This window comes from Martes martes (genome assembly GCF_963455335.1).
Source record: "Martes martes genome assembly, chromosome: 2".
NCBI classification, from domain to species: domain Eukaryota; kingdom Metazoa; phylum Chordata; class Mammalia; order Carnivora; family Mustelidae; genus Martes; species Martes martes.
Window position 1 is genome coordinate 133,766,514 of NC_137889.1, and position 18,176 is coordinate 133,784,689.

Consider the following 18,176-nt stretch of genomic DNA (forward strand, 5'->3'; position numbering starts at 1 on the left):
GCGTTTTATATTTAGGAAAAAAAAAATTCCTCCTCAATAAGATAAGTGTTCTACACTAATGTCTCCCTAGGCACTGAAAAACATTTAATTTAAAACAGAACAACAGAAATGGCCCCTTCATTCTTAACTGTATAAATTTACCCTTCCATTAAAGTATGAATTGGAGGAGCAAGGTTTATTGAGAATGAAAAGGTATTAGTTTCATATCTCAAAAATATGATCCCTATTGTATTAATAACAAAGAAAAGATGTGGAAAAAATTGATAAAATCTAAGTGGTTATATAAAGAGCTATGTACATGCAAGAATTTCAAGAAGATTGCTATAAAATGTGGACAGTAGGGTAAATTATCAAGGAAGAATACCATAAAATAAATAAATTGAAAAGATAAAATCTGAAAAAGCAAACAAGAATTAGGAGCAACTTGCAGAAGTCATAAAAGGAAATAGAAAACTATTATTTTAAAGTGCCAGAGTAGGATGTTATTGCAATTTTAAAAGTCAAGAAGTATGTAAATTTTGGTAGCAATTTTTGTTATGCCAGATCTTCATAAAATTTTTCTAACAGTTCCACAAGTTGTATAAGTTAGTGTATAATAAAAATCTAAATTAAAGAGAAGCATATACTATCACTTTCAGATCTGTTATACAGTGTCTACCTGGTCTATTTATATTGGTTTAGAGTATATTAAAGGTCCCATTATTCCTGGCATACAGATTGTATATATTGATATGACTCCAGTTACACAGAGGAAAACTGAACCACAAGTCGGGCAATACAGGTTTTTCAATTGCAATCTAGTACTTTAGATATCATTTACTTTCGTTCAAAAAAGTGACTTATTGTTTGTTCTGGGAACTAAACTGAATGAGATGAATCTTCAATGGCTCAAAGAGCTTAATTTATCAAATTAAAAGTTTATGTAACTACATAAAATTATTTCTATCCTTCACAGTTGGAGACATCCTAATACATTAAAAATGATTACAATCAGTAAGGCATCTCCTACTTTCATAATATATAAGACAGCTTCTATATATAAGATAGCTTTATTTTATGAATTTAACTTGCAATTGAGGAAGTCAATATGCTGGGTCTTTTAAAATGCCTATACTGTCTTTATTCTTTTTAAAACTCAACATAAATTTTGAAGACTTTTGTGTGGTTTGAATTTAATTTTACATGGCAATGCTTATTGCCTTTCAGAGTTCAGTGCATTCCCAATTTTTGGTACTGTGATGATACATTCACGGTGTATATTCAGTAGAAGCAGGAATATCAAAACCTTTTCAATAGTTTGGCAAATTACCTGAACTGTGTGGGTCCAGTTCTGTGATTTCATGGAGGACTGAGAGTTGTTATGTCAGGCAATACCTGACCATGTTTGAATTTTAATGTGTTAATAATTCAAACTCAGTTTTGAATATTTTCTGACATTAGCTGGTATCAAAGCAATGAAACAAGGATTCTAAAGTTCTTTCACAAATGACACTTCTTCAGTAACTCCAGTAAGAGTACCTTAATCGTTTTTTGCCTAAATAGTTATCTATTGGTAAGTGGTAAATTTGATAGATGTATGACAGAAGGAGAAAGAATTTAAATAATTAATAAAGTCACAAGTATCATCTGCTAAATACTAAGAAAGAAAGAAACAATAAATGAATAACAATGTTAATAACCTATAAGATTTGAATAAAGCCATTTCTAATCATCCTATAAATAAACATTTAAAAGATTTATTAAGCAACAGATTCAGTATTGAATTACATTTTTTGAAGATGGTCCTATTAATTAATAGAAGATTATCACTGGGGTGCCTGGGTGGCTCAATCAGTTAAGCCTTTGACTTTGGCTCAGGTCATGATCTTGGTTGGGGTCTTGGGATCAAGCCCCAAGTCAGGCGTCAGGCTCCCTGCTCAGTGGGGAATCTGCTCGTCCCTCTCCCTCTGTCCCTCCCTCTGCTCCTGCCTTTGTCTCTCTCTTGATCACTGAAGAACATTTAAAGGAACTGAATGGGGACAAAGGGATTAAGAAATCAAAAAGAACCTCCTTGGTTTAAGTGCTTTTCAGTTGTTTCAGTCTGAAGAGGGGCAAGGTATCCAAGAAGAGAAAATGTAAACTTGATAAAAGGTTAAATTGCTATGAAAGCACCAGAGAGTTGAGCTTTCACTGAGATTATAGTATCTGTGAAAGGAACAGGAGCGAAAAGTGAAAATCTTGCACTAATATCCCCTTTACCCTTCCATCTGGAAAGCCATAGTGAGTGGAGAAGGCTGGAGTGGCAAGAGTCTGAAACATGGAAAATTTACTATACAGACAATACACAAAGGTTTTGTATTTAATATAGTATTGCATTTTATTTACTTTGCATTACTTAAATGTTGATTTCCATCTCTGCTTCCTAATTTCTAGTGGTGCTTTAAATTAAGAACAGCGAAGCCATGAAAAATTTTTAATGATAATATGTACTGAAAGGAAGTGAATTTGAAAAAAAAATTTTTAAATGTGGTTAGCATTTGTGTGTGTAATATACTGAAAAATAAATGGAAATTTCCCTTGTAACTGAAATCCCTCCTATAAAGGAAAATGTGCCTTTCAGAAGACATAAAATATCTATTTGATGTGGTGCTCATTTGAGATTTAAAATATCTGAGTTTAGCCTTTTTGAGGCTATTTAACTTTCTTCATATTTCAATTCTCTGCTAGTAAACCAAGGAGGATGATATTTTCACCTCTTGGAAACATTGTAAGCCATCTTTTTTTGACCCAACTTAATACAAAATGTTCTGAGATTTTTTTTTTTTTTTAATTTGAAAAATGTTCAAGTGGTTACTATTTGATTATTCTTTTTTTTTCTTTACACTTCAAATGCATTTAAATTCTTCAGTCTACTGGGAATACCGTAGACTTCTTTCATTCCCATTACAGGTCTCAAATTCATTCCTTTTCCATTGTGTTTTTCTTGTTTGCCAAGCCAGCTGAAAACTTCCTCTGTATCACTCAAAATTCAACATTGAATTATTCTCTCATGACAGATATGTTTCATGCAAAGCTTTTGAACTTATATGTAGACCAGGACTCTGATTTATGGACAGTTCTTTAGCTTTACTTTTTCTTTTATTTTCATTGACAGCAAAATTTTTTGGAGCGTACAATCAAGATAGTGTATTCATAGAAATAACATTAATAGAAGCTTGGTCATAAATGAGAACAGTCATAATAATGATCTCCTTTACCAAAGCATTCCACACAGAGAGATAACAGCACAATAATTAAAGAATTTGTTGTTTGTCACACAACAAATACAACAGAACTGCAGTAACAAAAATCATAATTTTAAAAAACATTCTTATACTAAAAATAAAAGCAAAAATATGAGATCATGCACTGATGACAAAAGCTAAAAGTGAATAGTTATAACAAAAACATTGCAAAAGATAAAAATGTTCAAGTTTTCTGAAGGAGAGAAGATTCAAATAGAACAGTTTCATAATAAATCACTTACATTTACTACCCTAGGAGGGACACTGACATAACCGTCTTCGTCCACTAATACCTTTTGCTGTTAGAATACATACTGTTAACCCATTTATAGGACAGACTCCATTTCCTTGGAGCATGTCTACTGTTACAAGGACGGAATGAAATTCATCGTTTACCTTGATTACAAATAGACAATAATACTTCAGGAGAAATATTCTCAAGAACAGGCCAGTGTGATGCCCCAGAATAGTAGGGCCCTGGGGGTTGGGAAGCATTGGCTCTAGCCCTATTTTCATCATTGTCTGTGAAAAACACTTCCCAGCCCTAAAATGAAATTTCACCTCATGTTTCAATTCTGCTGTAATTGAACTATCAGAACTAGAAGAGAGCAGCGAAAATAATAATAATAAAATAGTTTAACATTTTTATTGATGCGTAATTTTATTTTTAAAGTACTGTAAAAAGAAACTGGATCACTTAATGAAACTAAGAATCATATAATGCTTTAGTGGGGTTGTTCCCACAGCACAGCAATTTCTTCCCCAACGTAACTAATCTACACAGTGCCTTCATACTTTGTGGTTGACTATATATCCTATTTGAACAGTGGCTAGTTTCTACATGATTAGGAAAGACATGTTTGTCATGGGAGTAAAAAAATAAAATTTGTCTGTTAAATTACACATAAATATAAGGTACAAATGTATTTTTAAAATACAGATTAAAATAATCACACTTGCATTGTGTACATACGAAAATACAGTATTTAATATTCAATATACACAGACACATTTATGATAAATGCAACTATTCGGCAATGCCAGTTCTTTCAGGGTCTTCTCTGTCCCCTATTTCCACACATATGGAAAACAAAAACGCTTCGCTAAAATCTCCTAGCTCTGGCGGACATCTTGAAGCAGTTTGTTAATCTCAGCCACTAGCTCACTGGCATCCATGAGTTCGTGTTTCCCGTCGTTGAGGTGGTTGAGCACATTGTCAAAATCATCTTCTTCATAATTTTCGGGGATCTCCTCCATGGCCGGCAGCCATTTCGAGGAAGGCTGCACACTGGAGTGAGTTCCAAGAGGGGGACCAGAGGTGTTGGTGGGGTTTTGAAAATGCGTACTGGCTGCCCAGGCGGCCACACCTTGCGGGTAACCCGCAGTCTTGGCGGGCAACGCCCCCTTGCGGCGCTCCAGAGAGTTGGACCGATCCACCTCGCTGCACTCAGCATAGGTGTCCAGGGAAGGGGGCAAGAGGCGCTGGAACACGCTGCTCATTTCCGAGAGCAGAGAGGATGTGCTGGTATCCCCGGAGTCCTCGTCGTTCGGGGAGTCCTTCCCAAAGGTGGAGAAACTCTTCTTCTTCTCCCCAGAATCCGCGGGCTGGGTGTCCTCCTCAAGACTCTGATGCGGATGCTGCTGCTGCGGTTGTGCTGGGAACTCCTCGCCCGGAATGAACATGTTACTCCGATAGTCGGAGGACGGCGAGGGCAGCGGTGGCATCCAGCACTGGTCGGAGTGTCCCAGGACCCTGCACTCCTCCGTGCAAAGCCGCATAGCTACACCGAGGAAAACAACAGGGATTCATGATCATACTCAGCGTAACTCCAAATGATAGAAAAGAAGGTAATTCCATTTTTTAAAAAAGTAAAAAGAGACAGTTTTAAACGGCGAGCATGATACTCACCTGTTATTTTATACGCTAAATGGACTACACTTACGGATTTGAGTATCATTTATATGGACTTTTTTTTTTCTTTTCTTTTTTTTTTTTTTCCTGTTTATCAAATAAGGAAAGGAGGGTTATGACTCACATACTTCCCAGGAATATTATTTCTGCTACTCACGTAATGAGAAAATGGATTTATAACTTATACATGAGGATGACTGAAAAGGAGCAAAGGTATGGGTGATGGAATGTTTGCTGAACATAAATTCTTGAAAACCCAGGACTGTAAAGTGAAATCCATAATTTTAGAATGCCACCAGATAATTTTTGAGTAATACCTATGAGTAGCTTTCTAGATATTGAGGTTTATCTGACCAACTTTACTTTTAATGGAGGTATTGGGAATATAATAAGCTATCAGGTCATTATCCTTATTAATCTCTCTCCAAAGTATTCTGGATTATTTAAAATAGCAGTGCAAATTATCCTCAACTACCAGGCATCCCTAGTCTGTTACGAAGACTTCTTTTAAAGGTTTGAAAGTCAAATAGATGGAAAAGTCATCAAAAGCTGAACAGTTCCAAAAAATCCATTGGTTATCTCTTCCAGTTGTTATAATGCCCTATTGGAATGTGAGTGGCCACACTCACAGAAAATAATAGGTGGTATTAGAGAAGCAGAAAATAAAGAGGAGAAAAATTTCTAAATTTGCCAAATATAACTAAATTACACAACAATGAAGAAATGCAAAAATGTAAAATATACTCCACAAACCATCTATCTCTTTCTCTGAAAATTAGGTCTCTTCAGTATCATGATTTTATTTTAGAGCCAGAGACAGAATGCAGAAAATACAAAGTAGTTATCTTACATTTGAGTGACAACTGGATTGGTAACAACCATACCTATCAATTCAGAGCTAATTCTCTAGATCTGACCACTTCGGAAAGATTTCTCTTCTTCCCAAATTATTGCAAAAAAGGATGACTCTTGAACAATGTCAAATCCTTTATCAAGGGAAGCAAGTAGTCTATGTAATCCCCATTACCAGGTGAAGTGTCTGCATAGAATAAGCATTCACTGTATATTTTCTGATTATCAGGGAAATGCATATCAAACCACAATAAGATATCACTTCAAATTGTCAGGATGGCTGTTATAAAAAAATAATAAATGTTGGCAAGGATGTGGAGAAATTAGAATACTTGTACACTGTTGCTAAGAATACAAATGGTGCAGCCACTATGAAAAACAATATGGAAGTTCCTCAAAAAACTAAAAATGTAACTACCATATGATCTAGCAATCCCACTTCTGGGTATTTACCCAAAAGAATTGAAATTAAGATCTCAAAGAGATATTGGCCCTTCCCTGTTCACTGCAGCACTATTGACAATAGCCAGATGGGAAAACAACGTGAATGACCACCAACAAATGAATGGATAGAGTAAATGTAGTATACGCATACCATGGAATGTTATTTAGCCTTAAAGTAGGAAGAAAAGTCTATATTATGTGACAACATGGATGAATCTTGAGGACATTATACTTGGTGAAGTAAGTCAGGACAAATACTGCATGATTCTATGTATATAAGGTATCTAAAATGGAAAACTCATAGAATCCAAGAGTGGAATGGTGGTTGCTAGAAGGTGTGTGTGTGCTGGGGGGTTGAGGAAATGGGGGACTGCTAATCAATGGGTATCAAGTTTTGGTTAAGCAAGAAGAGTAAGTTGTGGAGATCTGCTATACAACATTGTACCTATAGTTAACAATACTGTATTGTATAATTAAAATTTTACTAAGAGGGTAGATCACGTGTTACAGAGTTCTTATGCAGTAAAATAAAATTATAAAAAAGATTTATATACTAAAAAAGGAAAGTGAAGAGTTAATGTTTCCTTTCGGAAAAAGAGAAATGAGCCACCTGGGTGACTCAGTCTGTTAAGTGTCCAAGTCTTGATTTCAGCTCAGGTCGTAATCTCAGGGTTGTGAGATTGAGCCCCATGCCGGCTCCATGCCCAGTTTAAGTTCTCTCTCTGTGTTTCCCCTTTTACCTACCTGCACCTACCCTCCCTCCCTCTGTTAAAAAAAAAAAAAAGACATATAGAGGACTTCCTTGAAAAGGTGGAAGTCACTGCCCTTCATCACTTAAACTGTGGAGATAGCTCAGTTTTATACCTCATCAACTCTGGACCTCAGTTTTGTTTTGTTTTGTTTTGTTTTTCTTTTCCTTTTTTTTCCCCTTTCTTCTTTTTCTTTTTCTTTTCCTTTTTTTTCCCTTTCTTCTTTTTTTTTTTCTTTTTTTCCTTTTTTTTTTTCAAAGATTTTATTTATCCATTTGATAGACAGAGAGATTACAAGTAGGCAGAGAGGCAGGCAGAGGGGGAGGGGGAAGCAGGCTCCCCGCTGAGCAGAGAGCCTGATGTGGGGCTCGATCCCAGGACCCCGGGATCATGACCTGAGCTGAAGGCAGAGGCTTAACCCACTGAGCCACCCAGTGCCCCTGGACCTCAGTTCTTTTTTTTTTTTTTTTTAAGATTTTTATTTATTTATTTGATAGACGGAGATTACAAGTAGGCAGAGAGGCAGGCAGAGAGAGAGGAGGAAGCAGGTTCCCTGCCGAGCAGAGAGCCCGATGTGGGGCTCAATCCCAGGACCCTGAGACCTTGACCTGAGCCGAAGGCAGAGGCTTTAACCCACTGAGCCACCCAGGCGCCCCTGGACCTCAGTTCTTAATAGAGAAGGTGCTTATCTGCAAAAATGACAGCAAGTATACCGCGTGAGAACAAAAGTCTGATTGGCAGGAAAGCTAAAAATAGAAAAAGAGTAGGGAAAATGCAGAGATAGAGTGAGTGCTAACTGGGGGGTAAGACAAAGGGCAAATACTGAGAATCCTTGTGTACTTTTGGAGTGAGGAAAGGCTAAGTTTAAATAAGGATATATGATTTAAGAATAAAAGCATGTTGGGGCGCCTGGGTGGCTCAGTGGGTTAAAGCCTCTGCCTTCAGCTCAGGTCCTGGTCTCAGGGTCCTGGGATCGAGCCCGGAGTTGGGCTCTCTGCTGAGCGGGGTGCCTGCTTCCTCCTCTCCCTCTGCCTGCCTCTCTGCCTACTTGTGATCTCTGTCTATCAAATAAATAAATAAATAAATAATCTCAAAAAAAAAAAAAAAAGAAAGAAAGAATAAAAGCATGTTTAGATGTACTGACTTCATGCATTATTACTGCTTGGAAAAACTCACCAATTATCGCTCATCATTTAATGTGGACAAAAACCAAAAGGAGTTGAAAGTAATTGGAATGCCTTAATAGCCATGAGGTTTTCTCAGCAGTGAAATAATTCTCAAAGTGGTAATGAAGTTTTTTCCCTGATTCCCCGGGTCTCTGAAAATGGAAAGGAGATCTGTCTATTTTGTCTTATACACATCCTGTTAGAAGGAAGGGGAATAGATCTGATGACACCTTTCATTTGTTTTCCGGCCTTTAACTCTGTGGGAAGGACTTAATTGTTTGATTGATTGTTTGATTGATTTTGTTTTCTTTTAATATTTAATGATGGGGGAAGAAAAATTACATAGGCTTCTAGGAATCCTGCATATGATCAACTTTCTAAAGACCTGAATATAATGAACATACAGCCAAAAATACAACCTGGATGATTAAAATGGTAGTCCCTGTTCAAAAGTAATTTAATTACAGGAATTTTTAAAACAGGGAATGCTATTTATCAACTTTGCAGTAAATAAGTGAAACTTTCATTATAAAATAATAAATTAACATACCTTTTTTCAAATTCATAAAGTAGGAAAAATGGATGAAGCAAAACTAATGGAGAGAAGGTTGGGGAAAATTAATAGAGATGGGGGCAGTGGCACAGAATAGGGTATTTTCTGTTTCATTGATATTTTCAACCTTTTCCCTGGAGATTCAACTATTTAAAACATTCTCAGTATACACATAATTCAGGGCCACAGAGGTTTCACACCACATCCAGTAAGTTAGAACTTACTGGCAATGGGTGCATGTGGCTAATCTTTCTGTCTCTTCTTGGAAGCAGCCAGGTGGTTAAAATTCCTCTGGGAAGGGGAGGGAGGTAAGGAAGCAGAGAACTCCACAGGACTATCAAGTTTGTGATTGTACTATATCTTATAGATCAGACCTAACGTAAGAAGAGATAAAAACCCTGGGTCTAACTCCTATCAAGCCATTAGTTATTGAGTCACCAATCGGTTACATCTTCAGAGCCTGCCATAGGCAAAGTCATTATGATAGCTCCCTGTCCTCAAATGGTTTCCGACCCAGTTCTGAGTCAAGTGTAACACGTGATGCCCTAAATGCCCAGTTAGAGTGCCAGGCTGTGTGATGCTGAGGGCATGGCAAGAAAGGAAAAAAGGGGGGGAAACTGGAGGTTGCAGTAGTTAAAGGAAGACAAACTTGAAACAAATTTTGAGAGCTGACCATGTCTCAGACGTGGTGAAGAGAAACTAATTGTTTCAGGAAGAAAGGCAACATGAGCAAAGGACTGGTGTGTTATGTGAAGAGATGGTTCTGCCCATTGCAAAAGATTAAAAAAAAAAAAAAAAGAAAGAAAGGAAGGAAGGAAGAAAGAAAGAAAAAAAAGCACCAAAATGGAGAGTTAATAAGCTAGGAGTGGGTTTTATTGGCCTTGGAATGCCAAGGCAAGTAGTTTTATTAGGTGTTGCTGGGCAACAAAAGTCAATTACTGATTTTGAACCAAAAAAATGTAAATTAAAACATTCTGAAAAGTTGTTCAAGCTGCATAAAAGAAATATTTAATGAACGCAGGAGGTGCTAGAGAGTGAATATCGGCTTATGTGCTGGTACAGTAAACCAGCCGTGGAAGAAAGGCCAGAACTGGGATACCAGCCATGACAATGGACAGAACATGGATTTAAAGAGAAATGTTTGAGTTAAGTAATCACAGATGGCAGATGAATAAAAAGTGGAATGAGCCTAATAAAGGAGTATCACAAGAAACAAAATCAAAAGCCTTTTTAAATCATTCTGGTGCAGCTGATAGATTGGGAAAATGGAAATTTTGCAGGAATATGTGTAGCACTGTAGTTCAAAGTTGAATGAGTAAGGAAGAAAGTATGTTGACAAACATGAGCTAACAGACAAAAATGCTTGCTGATTTTACTGCTCAGAATGCAGGATATTTCTGTGGGAATTAATAGAATGGATGACCAGAAATGACCTTGTTGGCAGGCAATGCAACATAACATAATCTATATTTGATCACAGTTCAGTGCAGAAAAATAGTTGGAATAAGACACTTAAGTCCTAAAAATATACATGCTTTTGAAAACTGCACTGATTCTGTTAATGGCATTCAGATGTGGACTTGCATTTTTTTTTTCCTACTTGGGTTATTTCCTGGGAATATAAGTTTACACAGCACAAGTTTTAAACCCTAACATGCTGGCAGAAACGGCCAGAATGAGTAATAAACCAGAAAATGGTTGAAGTACAATCAGAATGATGGTCATAATTAAAGGACGGTTATCTCTGTATAAATACTCAATATGCTCATTTCTTTCCATACTAGCCAGACATGAATAAGGCTTAAAATACTTTATAAAATCACTGGTAATATCCCAGTGCTCTATGCCACCAGAATGCTTTCTCCACATGGACGCAAATGGCCAGTAAGAAAGAAATGTATCTATTATAAAACAACACCACGTACCAGCAATATAGCTCTCCTGCTAGACACCTAGATTAAGTATAATTATGTAAATGTGGAATTTTTTAAAGGGCTATCTATATATTAAGTTGTGTTATTACTGATAATATAAAAGTGAACCTCCCACTTTGAAAAGAAATGATAACTTATAAGGAGTTTAAAGCTATTCACTAAATAAAACTTACTATTACCTAGACTTTATATCTACCCATTATTTCCTCAATGGCTTTATTTACATTTTTTATCTTATTTTTTTTAATACAAGCATTAGATAACTCTCTTGCCATGAACATATCTGGTGTTGGTATCTTTGAAAGAGTGAAAGAGATATCTTGTCTTTGTTTAAAACAGGTTAGCTGTTTACAGCTACACAATTTCAGAAATAAAAAGGGTTTTAGGCGCCATTTAGGCCCCCAAATGGTAAAGTTGTCTAAATAGGGAAAGTTATTTTCCTTTTACCTATGCCAATAAATTAAAATTTCAATGAACAGACTTCATACAATTTAAAAAATAACTTATTATAATATAATACTGATGTTATGACCATTATATTACTTTTCTGTTCTATGAAATAATGTAATTTAGGAAATCACATTATTCAAAATTAGGGATCAATATTTAACATTAGAGTGCCATCAGTATCATTGAATCATAGAAATTTAGCCAGATGGTTCTTTCATTTCATTGCAAGTTTTCTGAGGCTGTGTATATCCCACTAGATTTTCAGAGATTTATTTTCTTCCTTGAAACAGGGAATCTAGGAGTAAAACAAAGAACCAAAGACACTACTGTGCAAATATTGGTTCTCGTGTACACTGTACACGAGAGCCCTCAATGTTCTCGTGTACAATGTTCTCGTGTTCTCGTGGTTCTCATGTACACTGTACACTGTAGCCCTCAATGCTACTAGAAGTCCTTGCCATACATTCATCCTGGCAGAGATGCACTATCTCGTGCTGTCCCATCATAATGAAATAGGCAGCATTCAGTCATTTCATAGACGGTAGTGACACTTAAGAATATGAGAACAAATACATTACTGAACTTGTTTTTTAAAAAAACCTGTTCCTTCATATTGCTCTTACCAGGCTAGTGTTTATGTGTGCGGGGACTGGTTCAAACCCCACCTCCACCATGTACAAACCGCCCGATTTGAGACACTTTTTTTTAACCTTTATAAGCTTCAGTTTTCAAACCTAAACAAAAACAAACAAAACAAGAACACTACTCTTACTACCACCCCACGACTAATTTCTGTGTCTGTCGAAGTGTTAGGAGACAGAATGCAGGTACCAATGTCCTCATGGGGCCTAGGTAAGTGCTGGGACATTGCTGGTTACTACTGGTGGCAACTACCACCACCACCGCTAGAACTTTCCATGCGGTGAAAACCTGCATTTCTGTGGCTCTCTGAAGCGGTCTCATGACTATTTCCTAAACTCTCCTACTTATCTATATTTAGAAAACGGATGTTTGATGGAACTCAGATGGGTCATAGTTCTGCCTTCCTTTCATTTATCAAATGGCAGTCATCTGATCAACATTCCCTGGAATTTAGAAACATAAGTAGCCAAAGCAACATTTATGTGTTCCTAAGAGTTGATTCAGTATTACAGTCTCTAAAACCAGGGTCGCTACAATGAGGTAGTCAGGATTTACCTAGTTGGTTTAGGGTTTCTACTACACAACTTAGAGAGGGGGGACTCTAAGGAAAATGTGGCTCATAACTTACTAGGATCTCCTCCATGTAGCTATGTACTTATAAATTCCCCTCTTAAACTCCTGCTCCTTTTCCACTATAGTGCAGATAGAAAATGAAGGGTGGCAAAAATATTCTGTGTTTACCACCTACAAAGATGCATTCTTTGTCCTATTTTTGGTGATAGAAGTGGACCATTTTCTAGTGTATTTTAATCTCTGATTCTGTGAGTAGGTTTCCATCACAGGAAATTTGTGTCCTCCAAATTATAGTCCGGTTCACCACGAGGCACCAAAACAGTCTGTTTGAATAACAACAACCACCCAGTAATTTCATAAAGAGTTGCTCAAGAGTGTCCTGCGGCAGTCCTGGATGGGGCGGGAAGAGGAATGAAGTGGTGTGGTTTTCCGTCCTCCTCTCCCCACTCCTTCCTTCTTGTCCTGCTGGGCTCTCCTGCTTACTCCGTCCCTACCAACTGTTTCATATGAATTTTAAGAAAATTATTCTGAAGTGTGCCAGGTCATGTTCATTGCTAATAGTGTACAAATGACAGCCGCTTCAGTGCAAAGGACAAAGAAAATTAGAAGCATGGGAGAAACTTTTCATTTCATTGGTGTAGCAGATCTGAAAATAAGGATTTATCATCTATCACTACCCTCTTACCTGCTGGAATTCTTCCATCTGTAAGAAACAGGTCACTGAATCCTTCACCCAGCAGCCTATCTATTGGTGAATCTCGCCCCAAATCGTAATCACTGTCTCCTGCTTCACTGTCACCACGGCCACTGTCTTTCAAGCTAAATTTGTCCATGTCTTGGAGGGCATATCTAGAAAGATGAATCAGAGAAAGTGTGGTTTTGACTCTTCAGCATTCATGTTAGTGGGACTCAATAGGTAGCAGGAGGATAATTCATACCTATAGCTCCTGGAATATTTGTTTCCTCGAAAACTTGGCCTTGGCTGATATTGCCCCTGGTGAAGCATTGAAAGAAGCTGGGAGACCTGCTGGAAACCAAAGAGACAGAACTGATTTCTGGAAACAAAGCCCCAAAGTCTCACAAGCTTTAAGCAAGGAAAAACAGTTGCTCACTATCTCATCCTAATTAATTGAACATGTTACCTCTGTTTTAAAGATTTACACATGCTGGAATGTGGCAGACTACGTAGGCAGCCACCACACATAACTGACTCCATCCCAGAGAGACTTGAATGATCTCATACACTGACTTTTTCTTTTGGAAAGAGAATTCCTTGATAAGTAACAGATTGATTTCCTTTATTTTATTTTATTTTTTAGTTCAGATTAAAATGAGCAGTTATAAAAATACGTGGAAAAGGTTGTAAAATACAACATTCGAACACATGCAGCTAAAATAGTCTCAGAAAAATTCTGAAAGTTGAACAAATGTGATATGCATTCAGATGGCATTGTGGAGGCCCCAGTTTTGTTTTTTTTGTGGGTTTTTTAAAAGTCTTTTGTTTTTTGGGGGGGTATTCGTAGGAATCACAATTCTGAGAATCAAATAAGCCCTTTTGTTTTCGGCTTCCAGTATCTCAATCTGGGAAGTAAGGGTACTCTAATCAGATAGTCATTTGAGAGCTCCACGTTTAATTTTCAATATTATACATATACATAACACATGCAAGCAAATTCTTTAAGAAAAACAAAACAGCCTACTAAGGTATGTATACTTGCTGCATACACATGATGCAACTTGTACCCTATTTAATTCAAATATTGTTTACTTCTTAAGAGAAACATTTAAGAACTAACAGATACACAACTTCTGAACACTAACAGCTGACTTGATCAGTGAACTGGTGTAGGGCATGATCTTACCTCAACAGCAGGAGTGGCATGGGTGAGTTCTAATGAGAAATTCTCTGGCACGTGGTTGGATGAGATTGTCACCAAACTGTTGAGGGACTGGTGACTGTGGTGACTCTGCCGGCTGCCCATCTGCCCTCTTTCCAAGGTCGGAGACGAAGATGGAGACGACCTGTGATGAGATCTGATGGGCAGAGTGCCATTCATGGTTGGCACCAAGGTAATGTCCCCTTTGTGAATCTGCCTGGATGGCCTTTTTGGGTGGTGCTGATAAGTGGATTCTGCTACCCTGCAGTTGTAGGATCTAGTGTCTTTCTTTTCTCGGTTACACCTCGTGGCAAACAGCACCATAATAACCAACAACACTGCACAAATTGCTCCTAAGGAAATAATTATAATCATGGAGACATCCAAAGATGCCTGGCTTACTGAGGTCATGGCTGTACTTGTCACTGACTCTGCATATTCAAAGATCACACACTTCAGAAGGACTTTGGTATGCAGCTGAGGATTGCCTTTGTCCTGGATGATAACCGAGAGCTCCCATTCTGTGTAGGAAACAGATTCCATGCTCACATTGGTATGGATGTCACATGATCGTGGATCCATTAAAAAGATATTCTCCTCATTACCTGCTATGATGGAGCAACTGAGTTCAGCATTCACACCAGAGTCTCTGTCAATTGCCCTTATTCTTGTGACATGAAAGCCGCTTTCAGCCCCTTTGGGTATGGAGATTTCTGCAGTATTATTGCGCAGCGCAGGCCCTATAACCACAGGGACATTGTCGTTTTCATCAATGATGGTGAGCACAACTGTGGTATTGCTTGCGAGTTGCTTTGGACTTCCTCCATCTCTTGCTTCAACCACAAAAGTGATCTGACTCACTTCCTCATGATCAAAGATTCTGAGGGCATAGATGGCTCCATTCGATGGGTCAATGGTTACATATGTAGTTATGGATCTTCCCAGGATAAAACTCTCCAAAATTGTGTACGTAACTTGCCCGTTTTCTCCAAGATCAGGATCTGTGGCTGTAACAGTGGTGATGTAGGCCCCTGGCAAGTTATTCTCTGAGATTGCAAATTCATAGCGACTTCTCTGGAAGTGGGGTGGATTGTCATTTATATCATTGATCTGAACAGTAAAATGTTTTACTGTAGAAAGGCTGGGTGTCCCCTTGTCCTCAGCGATTACGGTCAAACTGTATTCAGATCTCTTTTCTCTATCCAGTGTGGCATTCGTCAAGATTAAATAATTGTTTTCATAAGTCTTCTGAAGTTTAAAGTGACCATGTCCGTGAAGCTTACAAACTATTTCTCCATTCAGCCCAGAGTCCTTGTCCTGAACCCTGACCAAAGCAACAAACGTGTCAATGGGATCCCCTTCAAAGATATAAGATATTTCTTCTTTTCCGGGGGACATGAGGTTTATGTTAATTTCAGGCTTATTGTCATTAACATCCACAACCTTAATTATGATTTTGCAATGAGCTGGGATTGAATTTGGACCCAAATCTTGAGCCTGAACATCAATCTCATAGGATTTGGTGATTTCATAATCCACTTGCTTGAAAAGAGTCAAATGTCCTCTTTCTGAATCGATTTTAAAAGTCTCTATAATTTTGGGAGACACATGACTGCTGAAGGAATATACAATCTTCCCATTAGCGCCCTCATCTGGATCAGTGGCATTCAGATCAAGGAGCAAAGTGCCAACGGGGGAGTTTTCTAAGAGTTGTATTATATAAGACTGCTGCTCGAAAGCAGGGCTATTGTCATTGGAGTCCGAAATGCTTATTTTTAGTATGGATGAGCCAGACCTCTGAGGCACCCCCATGTCTGAGGCAGTGAGCTGAAGCTCATAGCTTGACTTCAGCTCCCGATCGAGCTCTCTGACCACTATGAGTTCTGCATACTTGGCGCCATCGGTCCTGGTCCGGACCTCAATATTAAAGAAATCATTGGCAGAGAGAGAGTATGTATGGAGGGAATTTTCCCCCACATCTGGATCAGATGCACTGTCCAGGGGGATCCGAGTCCCGACTGCTGCACTCTCAGATATCTCAATAGGTATGACAGATCTTGAAAACTGGGGAGAATTGTCATTAATATCCAGCACTTCGACTTCAATATGGAAAAGCTGCAGATGCTCCGTGGGTAGAGTGATCACATCAAACTCTATGGAACAGTTCAAGTTTTTCTGGCATAGTTGTTCACGGTCGATTTTAGCCCCTATGCTGATTTCTCCATTATCCTCATTTACCACAAGGAGAGGAGAATTTCCCCTTTGCATGGCTCGAAAACGAACAGTGGAAGGATTAGGTAGCTTAACTAAAACATCAGCCACATCCTCTGATAGTCTTGCAATTACTGATCCAACCCTCTGCTCCTCATAAATCCTGTATTTCAGATTCTTGCCCAGTACATCGTAGCTGAAAGATAGCATCAGGAGTGCAAACACAAATCTAAAGTGCATTTTAGCATTCATTTGGCACCTCGGTCAGTTTTAGGAGATTCCTCACACAGACCAAGTTAAAACAGCAAAGCAATTCCCCCAACTTCCTTTGGCAACTTACAGCTAAGCTACATTTGGTACTTGAAACTTGAAAGCGTCTCTTAATAATACAGCACAGCAATTAACGGCTCGCAAACTTTTGTTTTATACACACCGTGTCACGACTTCCAGATACTAGCGGCGCGGAGTGCGATCCTTGCGTGCGTTTGGCTGGCTGTCCTCTCTGCAGGCAGGCGCGTGTCACCGCCGCGTTTCCCCCCTCGTGGAGTCGGAATCCATCTAGTGCAGGGCGCCGGCAGTCTGCAGTGAAGCCTTCTCGAGCGATTCTTTCTCCCTCTCTCTGCGCGGCTGCAGACTAAACACCCGTGATTGCTGACTCCAGTCTAAAATCTGTACAACTTCACTTCAACTCAGACAAAGCTCTCTGGCCCGGCGTGTGTTGAATCGCTTCCAGCCAATCAGCGTCCTTCCAAATCAAAAGCTGATGGAGTCCCCAAAGCGAGGGCGGTCGAGAGTGGAGGGTGGAGAGGGAGAGAGACCCGCTAGGAGGAAGGCGGGGGCCGGGGGCGCGGCGGGAAGGGCGGGGAGGAGGGCCGGTGGGGGCTGGGGGAGGAGGATGGGAGCCGCTCCTTCCACGGCTCCTCCCTTCCCTCTCCTTCCTCCCCCTCCTCCTTTCAATCCACTGCATTCACTTTCTCTGAGCGTGCCACGACAAAGGGGAGACAAATTACAGAAGAAAAACTTTAAATCAACTTCTGGTCGCCTTTATTTATATGGCATTTTAAATTGTTCTGGTTTTCTTAATTGCCCTTTCTTCTTCCACAAACATGTAATCATCTTGCCTTTCATAGTCTTTTTAAGTACTGGTTTAACTTAAAATACCTCTAAGTGCGTTTTGTTGGTGAAGGAATTTAATAAAATTTGAAAACTTGCTTCTAATTATGCTTCTCAGGCCGCCTCCTTCCCCTCCCCCTCTGTAAATACTTGGGTCTTTCTCCTGTGAGCACAAGCAGATTTTCTTGGGGCTCTGTTTGAAAGAACAGAACAAGTAAGGAGGTTTCATTTTCTGTTTTTCTTTCATCTTTATTCTTTGAAGATAAGAAAAGGGCTATTTTCCACTCTTGATTTCTCTTAATTAGCAAGATTTAAAGGAGCACCTTAGGATTCGAAACTAATTACTAATATAGTTCTGCCATATAGCATTTCTTTCTTGGAGTTGGGGCGAAATTGGCTATGATATTTCTTTGTCTTGTACTTCAAAAAATCCTATT

General features: G+C 38.6%; 1 protein-coding gene across 1 annotated transcript; it reads right to left on the reverse strand.

The window, feature by feature from the left end:
* Positions 1 to 3,093: 3,093 nt before the first annotated feature.
* Positions 3,094 to 16,878, reverse strand: PCDH18 (protocadherin 18; the record flags this gene model as incomplete). Its single annotated transcript, XM_080797674.1, has 4 exons — positions 3,094 to 5,044; positions 13,224 to 13,387; positions 13,477 to 13,565; positions 14,401 to 16,878. 4 exons carry the CDS (start codon positions 16,876 to 16,878, stop codon positions 4,377 to 4,379), a joined length of 3,399 nt encoding a protein of 1,132 aa, XP_080653800.1. The 3' UTR covers positions 3,094 to 4,376.
* Positions 16,879 to 18,176: the final 1,298 nt, after the last annotated feature.